Source organism: Paramacrobiotus metropolitanus, unplaced genomic scaffold, assembly GCF_019649055.1.
Source record: "Paramacrobiotus metropolitanus isolate TYO unplaced genomic scaffold, Prichtersi_v1.0 Parri_scaffold0000010, whole genome shotgun sequence".
In the NCBI taxonomy this organism is placed as follows: Eukaryota; Metazoa; Tardigrada; class Eutardigrada; order Parachela; family Macrobiotidae; genus Paramacrobiotus; species Paramacrobiotus metropolitanus.
Window position 1 is genome coordinate 1,688,472 of NW_026570230.1, and position 17,324 is coordinate 1,705,795.

Consider the following 17,324-nt stretch of genomic DNA (forward strand, 5'->3'; position numbering starts at 1 on the left):
TAGGCACATTTCAGGACTTTGCATTTTGTGCTGAGATTAACCGCCCAGTGTCGCCTATGACGTTTTAACGCAAAAAGGCATGTTGTACTGGTTGAATACTTGGTGTGGATTATTATACATATTTGGTTTGATTGAACAGTCGAAGCACAGTCTGATATATATGCATATATACATATGTGCAATATATTATACTCCACTTAATTATGATAAGGTCACTACACATGTTTTGCCGCTGATATTGTGGTTCTTCGTTCATTTAATTCCCGGCGGTTTACTACAGAATTCCTGCCAGACTTTTTATCTATATCGTACCTATGTTCAGACTACAGAAATGAAGCAAAATGGAATACAACCGGGTCGGTAGTCGCAAATTTACAATCGCTGTAATAAATTATACATTAAAACATCTTTTCGATCCAAAACAGAGCCTACAAAGACATATATTACTGTGTGAATATCAAGAATTTAACAGCGAAGCAAATATTTATCAAAAAGTTGGGCATGCGCGAAATCGGTTGCGGAAGAATTCGACCTCGAGCGACAATGGCGGAGTTGAATGGGCGCACGCACCGGGCATTGTGGAGAAATGATTTTTCCCCGTACCGTGTATCGTTTAATCTTTTTCACTCCCCTCCATAGTATGCGCACGATAATAGGGTCAATACAGCGGTACCGCTGCCGGCTCTGATCTAACGAGCGGTTCACGTGGTGCCAACTGCGTCACCGGCGTTTATGCGCAGCCATCCGGCATCCGCCGCACAATTAATAAATGGGAATATAGAAAACTCCGAGAGAGAGAGCAAAAACATGAAAACATAACAATGGAGCAATATGCTAGCTGGCCGCCATAGTCATATAGGATAGAGCGATAATTTGTCACAAAACACCGTATACACCGCTTCCTCCCGTGGAAAAAGCGGCAAGCGGAAAGAGATTTGTCCGGGAGAGAGCGCAGTGCGCGAGCGCGTCCCATTTTTTAACGATAATGTTGCCGGCTGCGCGCGTCGTATATTGTCAAGTTGAATCTGGGAAGCACTTGATCAATTTTGGTCGGTTGCCGTACTGCAGGGAGACGCGCCGGCGGATGGTGATGAGTAATCACAATCGGACGAATCGGTCCTGGACATGCTTTTATCATCACTCATCTGGAAAAAAACACAGACGATGAACGCAATGACTTTGAATGCGCATTAAATACCGGTTGGCAACAACAAGTTGGATCGTGTACGAGTACATATGTGCGTATACTTTCACGTGATAGTGCATGATTAATTATTGGTAATTTCCCCACTATTACGCAGTTGCTGTCCAACACGCCAGCTCGCTACACGCCAATCGTCCGGAATGGACAGATTAACTTGATTACGGCCCGGCGACATTATTAGCTTCGTCGGAACTGATGCTTTATGGGAAAATTGGGATTAATGAGCGACATGGCTCGTTACTCTTCTGTAAGGCGCAGCACCGAGCTCTGTACAAATGTACGCTTCAACTACCGTAATCAAACAATTTTTAGCGGATTTTCTAGAAATTCCGACCGCATAATGCAGCTAATCAGATGTAGAACGGTGTGGGTAGCGAGAATTTAAAGGTCATGCAAAAACCAGCTTACACAGATTATACCATATTAAAACTTATTACGTAGATAAATTTATCTGCAATCGGTGCATAATACAGGGTACCCTGCAGTGGTCGAGGTGTGCTTAATTTTAACCAAAATGTGGTTTATAATATCGTCACAGGTCATATGGTAAAAGCAGAGAACTGTCGTCAGGACTGCGTATTGCAAGAAACTGGAAAAATCTTTGCATTAAGCACAAAAACAACTGTGGGCTGAATACAGTTTACGGGACTTTGTTTCTTCCACATAAGCACACTGGTATTCTTTTTTGTTTATACGGGCAGAGATACGGCCTCCGATCCAGGTGACCGTACATACTGTAACAAATGATGCAATTTGTGTAAGTATAATTAGAGACGCCATCCGGTGCTCTTGGCAGTTGGCAGTATACATCTTACATAAAAATTATTTTTTTACGTTTTGTTATTTTGTTAATTTAAAAAGATTACTATCTTTTTAGAGAAACGTAAGATCGAAGCGACACATTCAGTATTTCTAAGCGCTAAACGTTTGATAAAGGTCAGCACCATTTAGACACTTCCGCCCTTGTTTCTGACCATTTGGAAACGTAAAATCCCTGCGGTTTCAGAGAATTATTCTCTGCCTTCGTGCAGCCTAAAAGTAATTAGAATTTTAAAAAAGCCCTGACTTGTGGGCATCGGTTATGGCGCAGTCAGCGCAATTAAGGCACTACTCCGCAAATGTGCGAGATTGAGCAAACGAAGATCTGGAACTGCTTTTGAGTAATTAAAAATATCGAACAGTATACAGCCATAGAAAAGTACGACAAAATACAATACGAAGCACATTAAAAATGTACATCTATTGAAAATTCTGCAGAAGTACTTTTAAATGGATGAATACAGCAGATTTTGTGTGTTTATCCTTGAAGGGATTAATTTCTTAGCATCACAAGAGAAAAATAGGAAGAATACTTTTTAATTTCCGGGATCAGATTCGGGGAAGTGGAAAGAAAATTCAGTGTCTAAGCGCTATGTCAAAGCTCTCCGTAGTCAGATATCAAAAGAGCCCAGTTGAGTTCCTGGGAGCTTAGTGGACATATTTCAGTGTTGAATATCGCTGCGGAAATGCAAGCCGCCGCGGAGCATATCGGTTTCCCAGTGAGTTGAATGAACAGCAACCCTGGAGCGGCATTCATATCTCCTAATTCATGATCCTTATAATAATTAAGGAAGAAGTTCAAGTAGCATGTCTAGCGCTTCTTTTCCGGATCTTACACTGTATAAGGCCATGCGAGAACTGTGCAAAAAAATATTTGATCGCCATGACATAATTACGTATTGGATTGTGTTCAGGCCATATGCCGGCATTTTGCTCTAAATCTCTACTTTACATGTACAAAAATTTGAAAAATCCAAGTTGTACCATAAGGCATTATGCGCCTCGTATTTTTGCGTTCACAAAGCTTTACTGTTAGACGATATGGGCGTGAACTGACAGCTCTACGACTTAAACAATTAAACGTCGAAAACATTAATTTACATTCTTTGTATAAAGTAAAGTCGTTATGGAGAGGCCGCATTTTGATAGAGACAGCAAAGCGACTGCATACCGTCCACAGCAACTCGCGATAAATTTAGTAATCGCGGATTCATATCAAATAAATATCAAAGATTTTATGTGGTTCTTCTTTGTAAATTATGGATTCCAAATCACTAAACACAGTTAAGGGAAGACATTCAAGACAGTCACAATTTTCTATTTAACGTCGAAATACTTGAATCTGTAATTGTAAACATTTCTCTGTGCTCGATATATTGTCCATCACTCGTAATTAATCCATGCTGACATCTTACGATTAGAACGGAGAATGCTACCACCCGAAATCGATTGTTTATTATTTACGCAAGCGTACGTGGTACTTTGCGGCTATACTAAATTTTATTTTTAAATTCATAGCTGCGCGCATTGCGACTATGCTGGTCAGTGAATCCCTTTCATATGTTACTAAACTGTTAATTAACAGAAGGAAAACCCTTTAATAATTATCTTGTTTAAGCACAAAGCTAACAACAAGTACTAGAACAAATTTCATAATGAAGTAAAATTCATTAATTAACATATAATGATCGGTGTGCTCTTAAATTTTTGTAAAAGAACGAATATACCTAATTTTCATCTGTTTAAAGAACAATAATGTTTACAATATTATGGCAGATATATGTAGATGTTCGTAAAATTATGTGTTTACGCAGCACTATATAGGTTTACTTTGGTTTGTCAATACAATACGGAATGCATATACAGATAGATATTTATCGCTTCTGTTGACAGATAATTACATGGCGTATATTCTTTTGTATGAGTACATATCTTTCATGCATCTTGGTGCAAGTGTGCGTAAATGCAGGCAACTATCCTGGATGCGACGACTGATTTCGCATAAACAGAAGATGCAGTAATCAGTGCACTTCATGGAAAGACATAAATTCGCTATATTATCGTATTTGCCTGACAAGCTACGGTATGATTAAATTAATTAAAAATTGTGGGCATTTTGGAGCGTGGCGAGAGATTATACATCTGCGGGCATCGCGTGACATTGCCATGAAATTCTCACAATTATACGTGCATGCCGTTGTGAAAGGATACGCTGGAGTATGGAAGGGGATTTTAAAAATAGTCGCAACTAGCGCGGGCAACCTTGGATTGCTGCAACCGAGGATAAGGATGCGGCAACGCGATGAGCCGCACGGACATAATCACTGCATAAGAGTCATCATGGAGAATGTTCTATTAAGCATAACCATGTTGGCATGTGTAATTTATTTTTCCACAGATCTCCGCCGCTTCCGTACACGATGCAGTATATAGATCGCACCATGCACTGACGAATTCCTTAGGATAGTTCAAGGTTAAATATGCACAAGCGCATTTAACCATGCGGTTTGTGTAAGTTGTCCATGAGAAAATAAACAGTTTAGATCACTCAAAAATTAGCCAAAGTCCGCTGCTCTATTTCCCTGTCTACGCAGTATTGTAGACAAATTAATACTCTGAAAATTAAATGAAGAACCGATCGCGAACTGTTCGAGTACTCGTTGCGTCTGCATAGGTTAGTAAAACAAAAAGTCAAAATAGGCATTAATTAAGTTTGCAGGGGACTAATTTACACTCGCGTTGCTAACTGCAGTGCAAATACAGCTAATAAGTATGCACATCTCTGTTTACCATCAAAAATACGAAAAACCTTCGGAGTAATGTAATTAGCGCTGATTCAGCGTCCACACGTACTGCAAGAGCACTACCAGCTGCAGAAAACTGTTAATTATTACGAGCATTCCGCAATACACAAACGGTACATGCGGCGCACACACAGGCAGTGTGCGCGATTCAATACACGTACATAATATGTGTTTACCTGGCCGTCTTGTTTATCTCTGAAGACGAACTTCTTCCGCTTGGATTTCTGCTGATCAATGATCATCTGCAGGACATCGTTCTCCGCCTCCACTGCGTCCTTCTTCGTCGGCACCGGCTCCGAGATGGGCTCCTCCGTCACCTGAATCACCGGGATCGCTGCATCGGTCGTCATGGTCCCCCGTTCGTGACCTTTCACATGGACGGACTACAGACCAGTCAAAAACCAATGCTAACTCAACCTCGATCAGAAGCCTTATTTTCAGAAAATTAAATGTAACATGCACAATGATATTTTAACCAGATCGGACTACCGTGGTAGTGTAATATTAACGAGGCAATTACACGATCATACTCGCATTATAATACAACGATATAAGTTGGCTCTGATCACGCAGGCAGTACATGTGCATGTGCAACCGGATAAGACACACACGCCACTATCGCCAAAATGCCTTTTAAAAATGCAACATTAACAGTACCACCGCGACAGCAATCCTTCCTGGCTTTTAAATATTATAAGCCGCAGCCGCTCGCGCTCCGCTTTAAAGCGTTGCCGCGATGCCGCCGCCGTGCGACGCAGCAGGGCCCAGCGCAAAGGTCGAGAGAGATAGTTACGTACGTCAATCAAATTAGCGAGAAGGACGAATAAAACCGTATGCTATACTGCACCGCCACGGGATTAATGTGGCGCACAACGGAAATCCCTGTTGCAATTAGTGGCAACACTGGGCTTTGTGTGTTTAGCTCGATGCTCGCTATGGACGCGGCGCGCAGGAAACACATGGGACAGCGTTTCCGCCCACGTTGACCGGGCTTAATTGTCAGAGAGTAACCGGTGCTGTTAAGGGATTGTCAATGCTAATTGATTTTTTAATATGTTAAAAGAATCCGGCCTTTGTATGCAAGGCGGCGACTTCTCCGGCTGAACCGACTCTATCTAATGTATTGTACTCTGTAGTAATATAAATATATCGCGGCACTTTGCACAAGTATATATGCCTCTGATTTGCCACGTTTATATTGGAAACACCTATCAGTTCAACATTGTGTAAAACCAGATGTTCTGATTTTGTCTTCTCGTAAAGAATAATTAATCTTTACACGTTCTGCGGATAAATAAAGCAAAAAAAAAAGAAAAATTATCGCTTGAGGTAATACATAAATATTAAAACAAACATTTGTTGTTGACTGGAAGATCAGGTGATCCAATAAATTGCACTAACGGCAGTTGTTCGTGGTGATATGGCGTATATGAAACTTTTTCCGAACTGGTTGTACAAATATTATATACTCGAATTCATTCTGGAATTTCTTGTTTCAGTTATCATTTTAAGTTTTTCTTAACCCTATGACGAGGTTCAAATACAGCGGCGGATAAATTTATTACTACGTACATACATGATGCATCCATAAAAATTTATTGCGTTTTACGAATTACAGGAAAATTACTTGTTGTATCAAACATATAATAAGGATTAAACGTAGTTACGTCATGCACTAACAACAATACCCGCATTCTACGTCATTTTAATTGACATTAGACGCGAACAGCGTCTTCCTGAAAATGCGGTTGACCTCACAATCAAATGCAATAAGCAAAATTACTCTAATATAAGATTTCACCTGCTTATAAGTAAATTACTACCAATTTCACCCTTATCTGCGACTATATCCGCATAATCATCGACAAATTACAAATTGAATTATCCCGGACATTTTTAAATTTTAATCTTAGAAAGTAGTTATAAATGAAAGTAGTTATAAATGCGTAGGAGATGGAAAATATCACGCGCATTATGACATGCATAAATAGTTGTGTGTCGTGGTCACCGTATAATTCACATCGCCATTTTACGTAGAAATTCCAAAGACTGAAATAACGAGCGTCAAGGTAAAAATTGTATATTGATTGGCGATTTGGCGTTATACCGGTTATAAAGAGCGGAGTTGCCGGAATATCACCTGCCATAATAACAGTAGGGGATGCATTAATTTGATCACAGAAGCGCACCTGGACGCCCATACAACAAGTCCGATTTAACTAGACCATTCACACACGTCACCGATAAATTTAGAACTTGAAAACTAACTGGTAAGTAGCTGATTATAAATACACACGCACAATATGTGTAAGATATTGCATTACAGATATCATTATGCGGTATGCAGCGCGCGAGGATGAATCGCACAACAATGGACACCACACCACACTTCCGCATTTACTGCATAGAAGTGTGCATACAAGACCAAAGCCGCTTTGGTCTTGTTAAATAACGATGAATTAATACTTAAGAAGGATTAATTCAAAGTGTTTTCTACTAATTCTTGTTTAATTTGTATTTATTTACTTGTACCGTTGTACGCACTTCTTTTGTACTTTCTACTTTTGTAATGCATTTCGCAAAACAACTGAACTGCATGCGGAAAGTACAGATACTGAGATATATTCGTATGTATCATAATAAAATATATTATATACCAGTAAGCAATAATGCAGGAATTAATTAAACGGCAAGTTTATGCATAACTTGCCGTTTAATTAATTCCTGCATTTTTGCTTAATCGTCACAAACTGTAGTTTGTTGTCGAAATGATCATTTTCGATTTTTGTTCAAGCATGAGGTTGATTTTTAGGGTACCGTTTTCTACCAAAAAGCTCTAATTTCCTGAAAAGTTAACGCACGGTAAGTCGTTTGTATTGCGTGCCGGCGGCTCTCCAGCAAGAATGGCACAGCCAAGGTGGCACAGCCATCCGTTATAACGTCAAGAATCTGAACAATGGTACGGAAGTACAACCGCATAAGGGACTTAGGGTTACCTAGCCAAACCAAAGTCGCCCCTTGTCCAGGGAAGTTGAGCGTAAATAATGAGAAATAATTTTTCCTTGTGGCGTCAAAAACGGCACAGCTCATCCTTCAATTCATGGCCATGGTCCGAAGTCCGAACAGCATTTCGCAATATTTGTTTCCCGGTTTTCAGAAAAAAACACAACAATACTAACAATACTATCGCGATCATATATATATACGTGCGAGTGTATGGCAGTATGCTCCATAATCTTAAATCTTCCTTAAACCCGTCCCGAAATAAAATTGGGTAAAGGATCCGAATACCACCTTTTACTACATTTGGCATATGTACTACATCTTATGCCGTTTTTTAGACTCCTAATGTCACCTTAATTTGCTACACCACTTTTGACTCCGCATATCATCATTTGATTTAATTTATTTAAAAACGTACATTTTGTTCTCTTTAAAGCAAAATATTTTGAATTTTAAACGCTAAAAATGTTTTGCCGGCAGTTTTCGAACACTGCTGTTATTACTGTGCTGCTGTGTACAGTCAAAATTGTGTGTACTACAGTACAAGTAAATTACGCACTTTACCTTTTTTTAATACTACCTTCGTTGCACAGATTTGAAACGTAAAAAGGCGATAAATGAAATTCTTGCGATCAGCTAATTTAAACACGAAATATTTGTACATTCTTCGTTCTGTCTTTGCAATCGACTGCACCCAGGAGTCCAGGACAGACACGGCCGGATACTGATTTCTTCATTGAATTTCCATATTGAAATAATTTGGATCAGGATACTGATTTGTACGAATATTTGTTTGGTTATCATACCCGTATTTCATAACTTTAAGATTCTTGAACCAAATTATAAGATATCGTAAGAGCATTTTGGAACTTATTATTTAATATAAAGCTGTGCTTCAACACTACAGTCTATCTGTACATAGGGTATGTCACGATAAGTGCTTCACTGCTTACCGTTAAAATACATAATCTAAACACCAGATTTGGATTTCGCCAGCACATTCAACAATGTTCACCTACAAAAGTCACAGCTAGAAAGTTAATTATCAAAGACTTCCAGGTTCTCATATACTTCTCATATATTCTCATATATTAATTTAGTTTATACTGGTATACGAGTAGACTCCAAAGGTCAAAATCGGGGGAGCGCAATTTGAGCTAGCACATGTGGCATTGTTTATACTAAATAGCGTCAATAGATTGTACCACGAATGTTAAATACCATATTATATTAATTTTGATTTTATATTTTATATTCAATTACAGTGTTTAAATAGTTTATGAACTATGTGCGGTATGAAACGCGGATGAGCTTTGTATCTATACTTACAGATACGATACTGTATCGTATCTGTAAGTATAGATACAGTACGAGACTACGATTACTGTAGTATGCAATACCCTCGATCTCGTGCTAGATTATAGTTGACAAGAAGTTTTCATTTAGATTTAGAAGTTAACATTCATCGCTGTTATCTGGGAAACTGACTAACCATAAAGTAGCAATTAAATACGATTTAGATAACTACGTCATATAATGATGTAATGATGTCTTATTGCTGTCATCACAGGAGTAAGATGGAATAATATACGCTGCTTTTCAAAAAAATATAAATATGTTTTTTTCATTATATGCAAACGACGATCACGCAGGTTATCTATTTTGGCATTGCATAATCATATAAATGCAAGTACGCCAATTACGTACTATAATTATCTATACTTTTTTAACAGTGAACCGATTTATATGGTACACGCTGTTGTACACTGTACATAAATGTTAAAAAAGAACAGTATTAGTACTTATTATAAATCGAAAGACAGTCTAGTATTCGGAGCTAATACCGAATACTAGACTGTTATCTATACTTTGTGTTTTTTATATGTGATTACCGTGTTTTTGCCATTAATTTGCACTATTAATTAATTTGCCATTAATTTGCACTATTAATTAATTAATGTTTTTGCCATTAATTTGCACTATTGGAAGTTATGCCTAACAACAACTAATCACCACATTACTTAATTTTTAAATAAAACTTTTGAAGAAAATTCCGTAATTTTACGATCGCGTTACAAATAAGAATGACATGCGTTTTAATTTCATATGCTGTATACATTCTAGTGACACTACGTACATAACAGGTTATGAAAGCTCCAAAAAACTGAGCTCTTTTAGACGTTTTAAAATTACCAAATAAAAAAATGTCCAGTGGAGGCAATAATTTAGTTTATGTATTACAATCTGAAAACAATGTAATACTGCTTTCCAAGAAATGTATACTCGTATGTCCATTATGAAGAGAAATGTACAAAAGTTGTTACCTTTATTAACCTAATTCAGATTAATGTTGAGAAGTGCAGCCGGAGTGACTGCCGGACTATTATAATTATTTAAGTATAAATACAATTTACGAAATACAGTTAGGCGGCTTATGACGTCGACGTCGACTCGTACAGAGTATATACCGCCATACCGGTAGTTATGTCCTTATATCGTAAGTACTCCCAACTTTATGCGTTTTTTGAATTGTTTCGTACTAACTTTACATAATTTTACAATAATTTTATTTTATATGTACTCTACATAATTTTATATTTCCTCTATATGTATGAAAGCAGCGCTTCTGGCAGACGGGAAGTAGGGGGAAGGTATTTGAAATTAAACTTTAAAATTGACGAACTTGAAGGCTTGACCAGCTCGGTTGTATGTCGATTTTTTATTGTATTTGTAACGATAAAATTGTACGTAAACATTTCCTGCGATGCACGACATGCCAGTCTTTAGTATTAACTATAACATCACTTGCCTTCTTGTTTTTGTTTTATTTTTTCAGTAAAAAGTATGCATGCTTGAGATAGCTAAACAATGTTTGTTTAATTTTGAAAGGAATTATTTTCGAAATTTAAACAAATGCACTGTTGTTGCACAACTTGCACTTGAGCTAACAGTCAGTCAAACAAAAATTCCAGAAAAATTAAGTAATTAAATCATTAAAATTTTAAATCTCTCATTGGTCTTTTAACTACTTATTTTATTTTAGTTTCGCCACAAAAATGAAATTATTTCTGGAGGATCAAGGGCTTTTGTTAGCAGGTCAGGTAAATATGGATACTGCCGTATGGTAAAACGAAATTAACCGGTAAAATAACGATTTTTCCTGCACTCGTTGCAGGCTTGTAGCATCAAGTACGGCCCCGCCTTTTTCAAAAGGGTCAAAAAAGATTGGCGCTGATACTATTGAGAACGGATTTTTCCGGCGTTGATTGGTTCCCGCGCCTTCTTCTAACGAATCCGATAAGCCGCTAATAATTTTCTCTATCGCCCACTAAAATCGCTAGTGACGCACTGTTGCTGCACAGCAGCAAGCAGAGGCAAACGACCGTATCACGAAACGGGCGCAAGGAAAACGGAGCAAAGCCGTTATACAAGCCAGCTTGACTGCAAGGCAACTTGAGAGCAAGACTGCAGTAGACAAGCAGTTTTTCTATACAGCACGCAGCAGCAAGCAGCAGCAGCCAGCCAGCCACAGCGGTTTAGCCGTGTATTTCTAGCAGCCATTTTGCACACAGCGCGATTAACAGCAGCACGCAGTTGCAGTTGTTGAGTTGATTTCACGTGGAAAATCCATTGCTTTTCTTCGTGCTTTTAATTTTTCGTCTTTTTATTTCAAAAAGGTACCCAGTTGACTGCCGTTTTTATCCTTGAAGTCAGTAGTGATCGGTTTTCCTCACTTAAACCTGAATTTTCTCTCCTACAGAAGCCGCAGTGAAAATGCCGAAAGTCGCAGGCGAGAAGGGAAAGCGCTCCAAAAAGGACGCGAATGCCCCCAAACGCAACCTGTATGCGACTTTTTCCTTCTGGTTTTCATCAAACAATTTATTTTGCGTGATTAATTAATAGCTGTCATGGCTAATGCGGGATTTTTTTCTACAGATCCGCGTATTTCCTGTTCTGTGCCGAGGAACGCGATCGGGTGAAATCACAAAATCCCAACCTTAGCCTCGGAGATACCGCCAAAGAACTGGGACGCCGATGGGCCGCCGCTGACCAGGCCACTAAGCAAAAGTTCGAGAAGTTGGCCGCCAAAGATAAGGAGCGCTATGAACGGGTAAGCACTGACATTTCAGTTCCTCAAGGTCTTGAGCGCGCATTTTTCTTAATGCGCACCGCTGAGCTGGTATTTGCGGGTAAATTTTATTCAAAAATATTCATAGAATTATCTTAAAAATTCTTTGGACCGACCACTTTTGAGAAAATCGCAAAATTTCATAGCGGAAAGTTGTTTCCTCGGTTGCGCTGTAAACGCCATGTTTGCCGTTGCTGTGGTGCAGTGCGGTTAAGGCACGCTGTAGTGCGTGTTATTGCCATGACTGGCATGGCCGACATATTACAGAGTGTACATTTGCATCCGCGTCATATGGCAGATGGAATTTCCGTTTTCATTTGAACACTTAACGAATATTTCATTATTATTTTGTGGACCAATTGTTTCTACAACATCTGTACTTAGCAAAATAGTGAATACCAAAAGTTGAAAGTAAAGAATACAGTTTTTAGTTGAAAACTCGCGTGTATTAAACTTGGCGCATGTGCATAAAATCGCTGTACCAGTACTCTGTTATTACCGGCAAACGAAGAAAGGGAGTTACACTGGTCAATTCAAGTTGCATTATTGGCAGTTGAGAGTAATCAGAACTTCCGCGAGTTTTATTTTGTTTTTTATTTTATTAATACACCTTGTATAATATATTCGTCAGTAGGAACTATTAGTTTTTTGTACTATTTCATAACAGAATATTGTGTTAATAATTTCATCAAAAACTGGCAGTTATAGCCGCCGATAATGTGAGCGTTGCGTATTGTAAGCTGTTGCCAGTAGACGCCAGCCGCTTGACCAATGCGTGTTGTTTGGTACAGGAGAAGGCCGCCTACAAGGGAGGAGCAGGCAAAGCCGGCGCTGCCGCCAAGGGAAAGCCAGCGGCCAAGGGAAAGCCGGGTAAGAAGGCCCAGAAGGAGTCAGACGAGGATGATGACGACGATGAGGATGACGACTAAACTCATTCCCTAAACGGATGCACCACGACGACGCCCATTTGCACCTGCTTGTTCTCGTATATTCTTTTTTTCCTACACTGAAGTCGTGGTCGGCGTTTAATTTTCGTTGTATTTTTTCCTCTCCGCAACAAGTGTCTCAGTGGGTACGGCGCGCAGCAGCAGCATCGAGCGTTTCGGGGGTTTTAAAAAAATCACATTTCTCTCAGACACACGCGACAGGATTGTATTAATGGCGGTGGAGTATCTTGTGTCACTGTTCTTAATTGTTTAATTTGTGGATGGCGGGTGTGCAGCGGCGCCGGCTGCCGCCTGTGCGATTACTTTGATTTTTTTGCCATTTTTGTGTATACATTTGCGCTTTAATCGTATTGCACTTCTGTTGGCCTCTTTGTCCAAGTGTGCTCGTTGTTCAATTTACCACTGATGACAGTCTGATTAAAACGGGATGAAAACCGGAGACCGGCCGCATTATTGGTAATGGTAGACAGTGAACTGCTGTAAATTTAATTACGACTGGAAGATTCATTAATTGACCAGGAGCATTCATTGGATTTATGCTGAGATGCAACCGACTCATAACTGCAGCTTTTACTGTAGTAATCAGTAATTACAAATTTAATAACAAATTCAGATATTCTCGCAAGTCGCGATACAATTTTGACGTTTTGCAGTATTCGCTAAAACAGGTACTATACTCGTAGTAACGCAAAGATTTGCGGCCTCGTAACTTATTGAAAGATTTGTATCAAAAATGATATGGTAGCACTTGTTATTTTCATATTTTTGAATTTTATTCACTTTTATGACAAGGGAGAAGATACAAGAATATCGTAAAGAATAAGATGCAGTGTCAGGAATAAATAATTGCTTTGAACTGATTGCGTAATCATGAACCGAAGCTGTAAACAAACGCGAAGCCCAAGGCGGCTGCCTGAACAAACACAAGGATCGCGTTTCAAGCGCAGTCGCATATTTCGAAGACTCAGTTTCTGGTATTTTTTGTTGTTACAGGTTACTTTAAGTACTTTATTCTGTCTTCTAAATCAGTTACGATATTGTTATTAGTCGTATTTGTTTGGAATCTCTGCATTTAAGACCTCTGAACAGTTATCAGTTATTAGGAGTTGCTGATCGCGAAGACTTGCGAATCCGTCTCACATGGCCAAAAGCGCCGTAAACGCCGAAGAGCTCGGCGTGGAAATTGACATCGGCAATCTCCTCTTATCCGATCCGCGACCACTTGCACCAGTCTCCGAGTGCGTTTGACGGCATATTTATCTGGCACAGCGTTGTACTTGGTCTAACTAGAGTATGATTGCAGTGGAGAATCCACGGACGCCGTCATTGAGCGCGAGATGGCCAAATTGAGCCAGATGCTGGTGGAGCGCATCTGGGGTCTTCCGCTGGAGCGCCTCGAGGACGCCATCGTCGCTGCGGTGAATACTGTCACTCATACATTCTTTTAGGCTGTTAGACATCTAGTAGCATGTTTTCCTTGCAGCTCCCAGCTCCCACCACGATCCTGCCGCGTGAAAAACCTGTAAGTTTGGGCTTGGTAGTTTGTACTGTGGCGTTTGTGAGCGGAAATCCTTGGTAGATTCCCAAAGCGAAAGCTGTGACGAAATGGGAGCGGTATGCCCGGGAGAAGGGCATTAAGAAGACCAAGAAGTCCCGGATGGTGTACGATGAGGCCACGAAGGAATGGAAGCCGCGATGGGGATATAAACGCGCTAAAAATCCCGATGGGGACTGGGTGGTAGAAGTGCCTGATCAAGCAGGTACTTACTACACAGCAGTAAATTTCCTTTCGGTACACCGTTCCCGTAAATCATTTTGCTTCTTATATTCATTCACATCAACAAAAATTATTGTATTATCATTGTATTTCTTTACAAATCATGATATGTTTCAAGTTTAGAGTGAAGTAGTCATTAATTTTGTTAATGGGGTTCTTTGATTCCTTTACTCTGCAGTTAATTATACTACGCGTGGTGCACGTAATATGATTCGTATTTTTCATACATTTAGTTCAAACTTCATACATAATCAAGAATTAAATGTGTTTTTATGTTATGGCATTACAGTTGATTGCGGTTTCAAGTAAAATGCTTCCTGCCTTATTAATATGTATATAATGCTATATGCAGACGCCAGTTATAAAGCATGTGTAGGTGCTTCCGGTGAGTTATAGTTTGCAAGACAGCCGAACCAGGGATATATCAGATGTCCTCGTTTTGGTTAGTAGCGGCGCAGATGTGCTTAGAATATACTGTATGTATTTCGGCGTGTTTTGCTTACTGTATTTGGTTTTTTGTGGCGGTCTGTTATGTTTTGCATAGTCATAACAGACTCATAAGTACATAACTTATAATAATCCACTTGAGATTTGATTTTGTTTCTCCGTCCGGAGCGGATGCGTCATTAAGGTCGACAGTCTTTTTGGTTATTCAGTTGTTGTTAAGCATAGTATTATTTCTAAATGAATGATCGATGAAAATCAAGATAAACTGTAAACCTGGAATGCCTGGCCTTAAAATTGAAAACTCCAAGGATTTGCTGTGATTGTGACTGTGATGTACCGGTACTGGATGTACAGTTACATGTTTATGAATTTTCGTAATGGGTGTTATTTATGTGTTTGCAGATGGTATGAATGATCCTTTCGAGGAGCGCCAGACCGCCAAGAAGGAGCGAGTAGCTAAGAACGAACTGCAGCGTCTCAAAAACATTGCGCGAGCTCACAAAACGAAAAGTATGAGACATTTGCATTGTCTGTTAAAAGTTGTTACTTGCCTTGATTTCTGTTTTTTTTATCGGTTTGAAGTTCCTGCTGGAGGAATACTGCCCGCAACGGAAGGCCGCAGTATTTCGAAGGACGAAATCGGCCATGCGGCATCGTTTGCTCGATCGGCTACCGCCTCTGCTGGTGTCTTCACTGAGACCCTGCGGAAAGAAAAACCTCCGAAAAATACTGGGAAAAAGCGCAAGGTAATTATCCTGGTCTTACTATTGTACAAATAGTATGTGAATGGATTACGTATCGTATCGATGATCGGTTTAACTTTTGGCGATACAGAATTTTCCCTCTTCTCGATTACTTAAGTAAGTACTCAGTTCGTGTTTTTGTTATAAGATCGTAGCCATAGCCATTCCTGCTATGTCGTAACAAAATACGATGTACCTTGTAAAGGGTCGCGTGTTACTGTATAACTGGCAGACTGGTTTCAGAGTATCACTTTAATTAATAGTAGCAGTAATTCAAAGTTAGTATGAACTTTTATGGCATGTAGGTAAAACGAACGTGATAACCAGTAGCGTGTTGTTGCTCAAGTTTGTATATGTGTAACATTATGTGCACTTATTGTTTAGCAGAACTCTTATGTGTTAGATTACAATCTTTACACTTTATAGTAGCACATTAGCACTAATAATTCTGTTAAAGATGTTGTGCTTTTTTAGACAATCTGGGGTGCCTAAAATTCTGTTACGTAAAAAGCAGCAAGTACATAGTTTGTGGTGTTAGCCGGTTGGCTGCCAGCTTTGTTTTTAGCGTGCAGTTGATATACACTTTGCAGTCCGTGAACGTTTTCTTGGTGTTACAGTTTGAAAGCAATTTCGGTGATGGACAAACTGAGAAGAATCGCATGATCGGCATTCTCGATGGGATTAGCAGTAAAAAACCTCGAATGGATGTGGAGACAGCTGTGAAGCGTGTCGAGAGGCGTTCACAGTACGTCTTTGATTTTCCATGTGGATTTCAGAGAATCATTCTTGGTTTCATTGCTTTATCCCAATAGAAAACCGAAGCGAGATTCCAGACCGCACAATGAAGACGAAGGCCGGCCCAGTGGAGGACGGTTCGGAGGGAAGAGTCAGCGCGGAGGGAAGTTCGGCCCGTCGCGAGGTGGATTTTCGCAGTCGCGCGGTGGGCATTCACGATCGCGGGGTGGACATTCAGGTGGAGATCGCCGCCCGAAAGGAAAAGAGTCGGGATTTAACAAGCGCGGGAAAGGCCCGCGGCGATGAGAGTTTTTATGGGATGCATTTTATGTTTTACTAACGGTGCTGTTCTGCAGAGCGTTCGGTTCTGCTGGATTGATAAAGTTAGATTATTTTCGGAATAACAAATTTTTGATTGAGAATATCGACTGGTGGACTGCATTGTAATTGAACGTACAATGTGCGAATAAAATGCCTTTGCTGGTTTGGGAGAATGTTTGGGTAGATGGTTGTTACTTATTTTTGAGTGCGTGTCTAACAAAGCGAGCCGAAATCAAAATTTCAAAAGCGTGCGGTATGAACTCGAATAATCGATATATTTGTTATCTATCTTTTACGATTCGTTGGTCAAGCAAGCTTTGACACTTAGTAGTACAAGTGTGCAATTATCTAAAGTGATACTGTTTCTCTGGTGAGCGTGAGCTACTTTAATAATT

The 17,324-nt window shown here is 39.6% G+C and overlaps 3 protein-coding genes across 3 annotated transcripts; 2 read left to right on the forward strand and 1 right to left on the reverse strand.

Annotated features, from left to right (window-relative positions):
- Positions 1–238: 238 nt before the first annotated feature.
- On the reverse strand, positions 239–5,559 carry LOC129583261 (uncharacterized). The gene is made up of 3 exons (XM_055474992.1): positions 5,358–5,559; positions 5,004–5,210; positions 239–1,145 (listed from the first exon to the last, which is right to left on the reverse strand). The coding sequence occupies exons 1-3, from the start codon at positions 5,361–5,363 to the stop codon at positions 1,041–1,043; spliced, it is 318 nt and encodes a 105-aa protein (XP_055330967.1). The 5' UTR covers positions 5,364–5,559; the 3' UTR covers positions 239–1,040.
- A 5,715-nt stretch (positions 5,560–11,274) lies between these two features.
- On the forward strand, positions 11,275–13,340 carry LOC129583320 (high mobility group protein B2-like). The gene is made up of 4 exons (XM_055475086.1): positions 11,275–11,507; positions 11,591–11,672; positions 11,767–11,941; positions 12,751–13,340. Exons 2-4 carry the CDS (start codon positions 11,605–11,607, stop codon positions 12,886–12,888), a joined length of 381 nt encoding a protein of 126 aa, XP_055331061.1. The 5' UTR covers positions 11,275–11,507; positions 11,591–11,604; the 3' UTR covers positions 12,889–13,340.
- A 510-nt stretch (positions 13,341–13,850) lies between these two features.
- Positions 13,851–17,092, forward strand: LOC129583327 (ribosome biogenesis regulatory protein homolog). Its single transcript, XM_055475095.1, has 8 exons — positions 13,851–14,144; positions 14,210–14,324; positions 14,390–14,428; positions 14,486–14,666; positions 15,533–15,640; positions 15,713–15,876; positions 16,491–16,618; positions 16,686–17,092. The coding sequence occupies exons 1-8, from the start codon at positions 14,047–14,049 to the stop codon at positions 16,912–16,914; spliced, it is 1,062 nt and encodes a 353-aa protein (XP_055331070.1). The 5' UTR covers positions 13,851–14,046; the 3' UTR covers positions 16,915–17,092.
- Positions 17,093–17,324: the final 232 nt, after the last annotated feature.

Coding starts and splice junctions, on each gene's coding strand:
- LOC129583261 (XM_055474992.1), bottom strand. Junction 1,146..5,003: donor GAGATAAACAAGACGGCCAG/GTAAACACATAT, acceptor GTTTTTTTCCAG/ATGAGTGATGATAAAAGCAT.
- LOC129583320 (XM_055475086.1), top strand. CDS start 11,605: ATGCCGAAAGTCGCAGGCGAGAAGGGAAAGCGCTCCAAAAAGGACGCG. Junction 11,673..11,766: donor AATGCCCCCAAACGCAACCT/GTATGCGACTTT, acceptor TTTTTTCTACAG/ATCCGCGTATTTCCTGTTCT. Junction 11,942..12,750: donor ATAAGGAGCGCTATGAACGG/GTAAGCACTGAC, acceptor TGTTTGGTACAG/GAGAAGGCCGCCTACAAGGG.
- LOC129583327 (XM_055475095.1), top strand. CDS start 14,047: ATGGCCAAAAGCGCCGTAAACGCCGAAGAGCTCGGCGTGGAAATTGAC. Junction 14,145..14,209: donor CCACTTGCACCAGTCTCCGA/GTGCGTTTGACG, acceptor GTATGATTGCAG/TGGAGAATCCACGGACGCCG. Junction 14,325..14,389: donor AGGACGCCATCGTCGCTGCG/GTGAATACTGTC, acceptor TTTTCCTTGCAG/CTCCCAGCTCCCACCACGAT.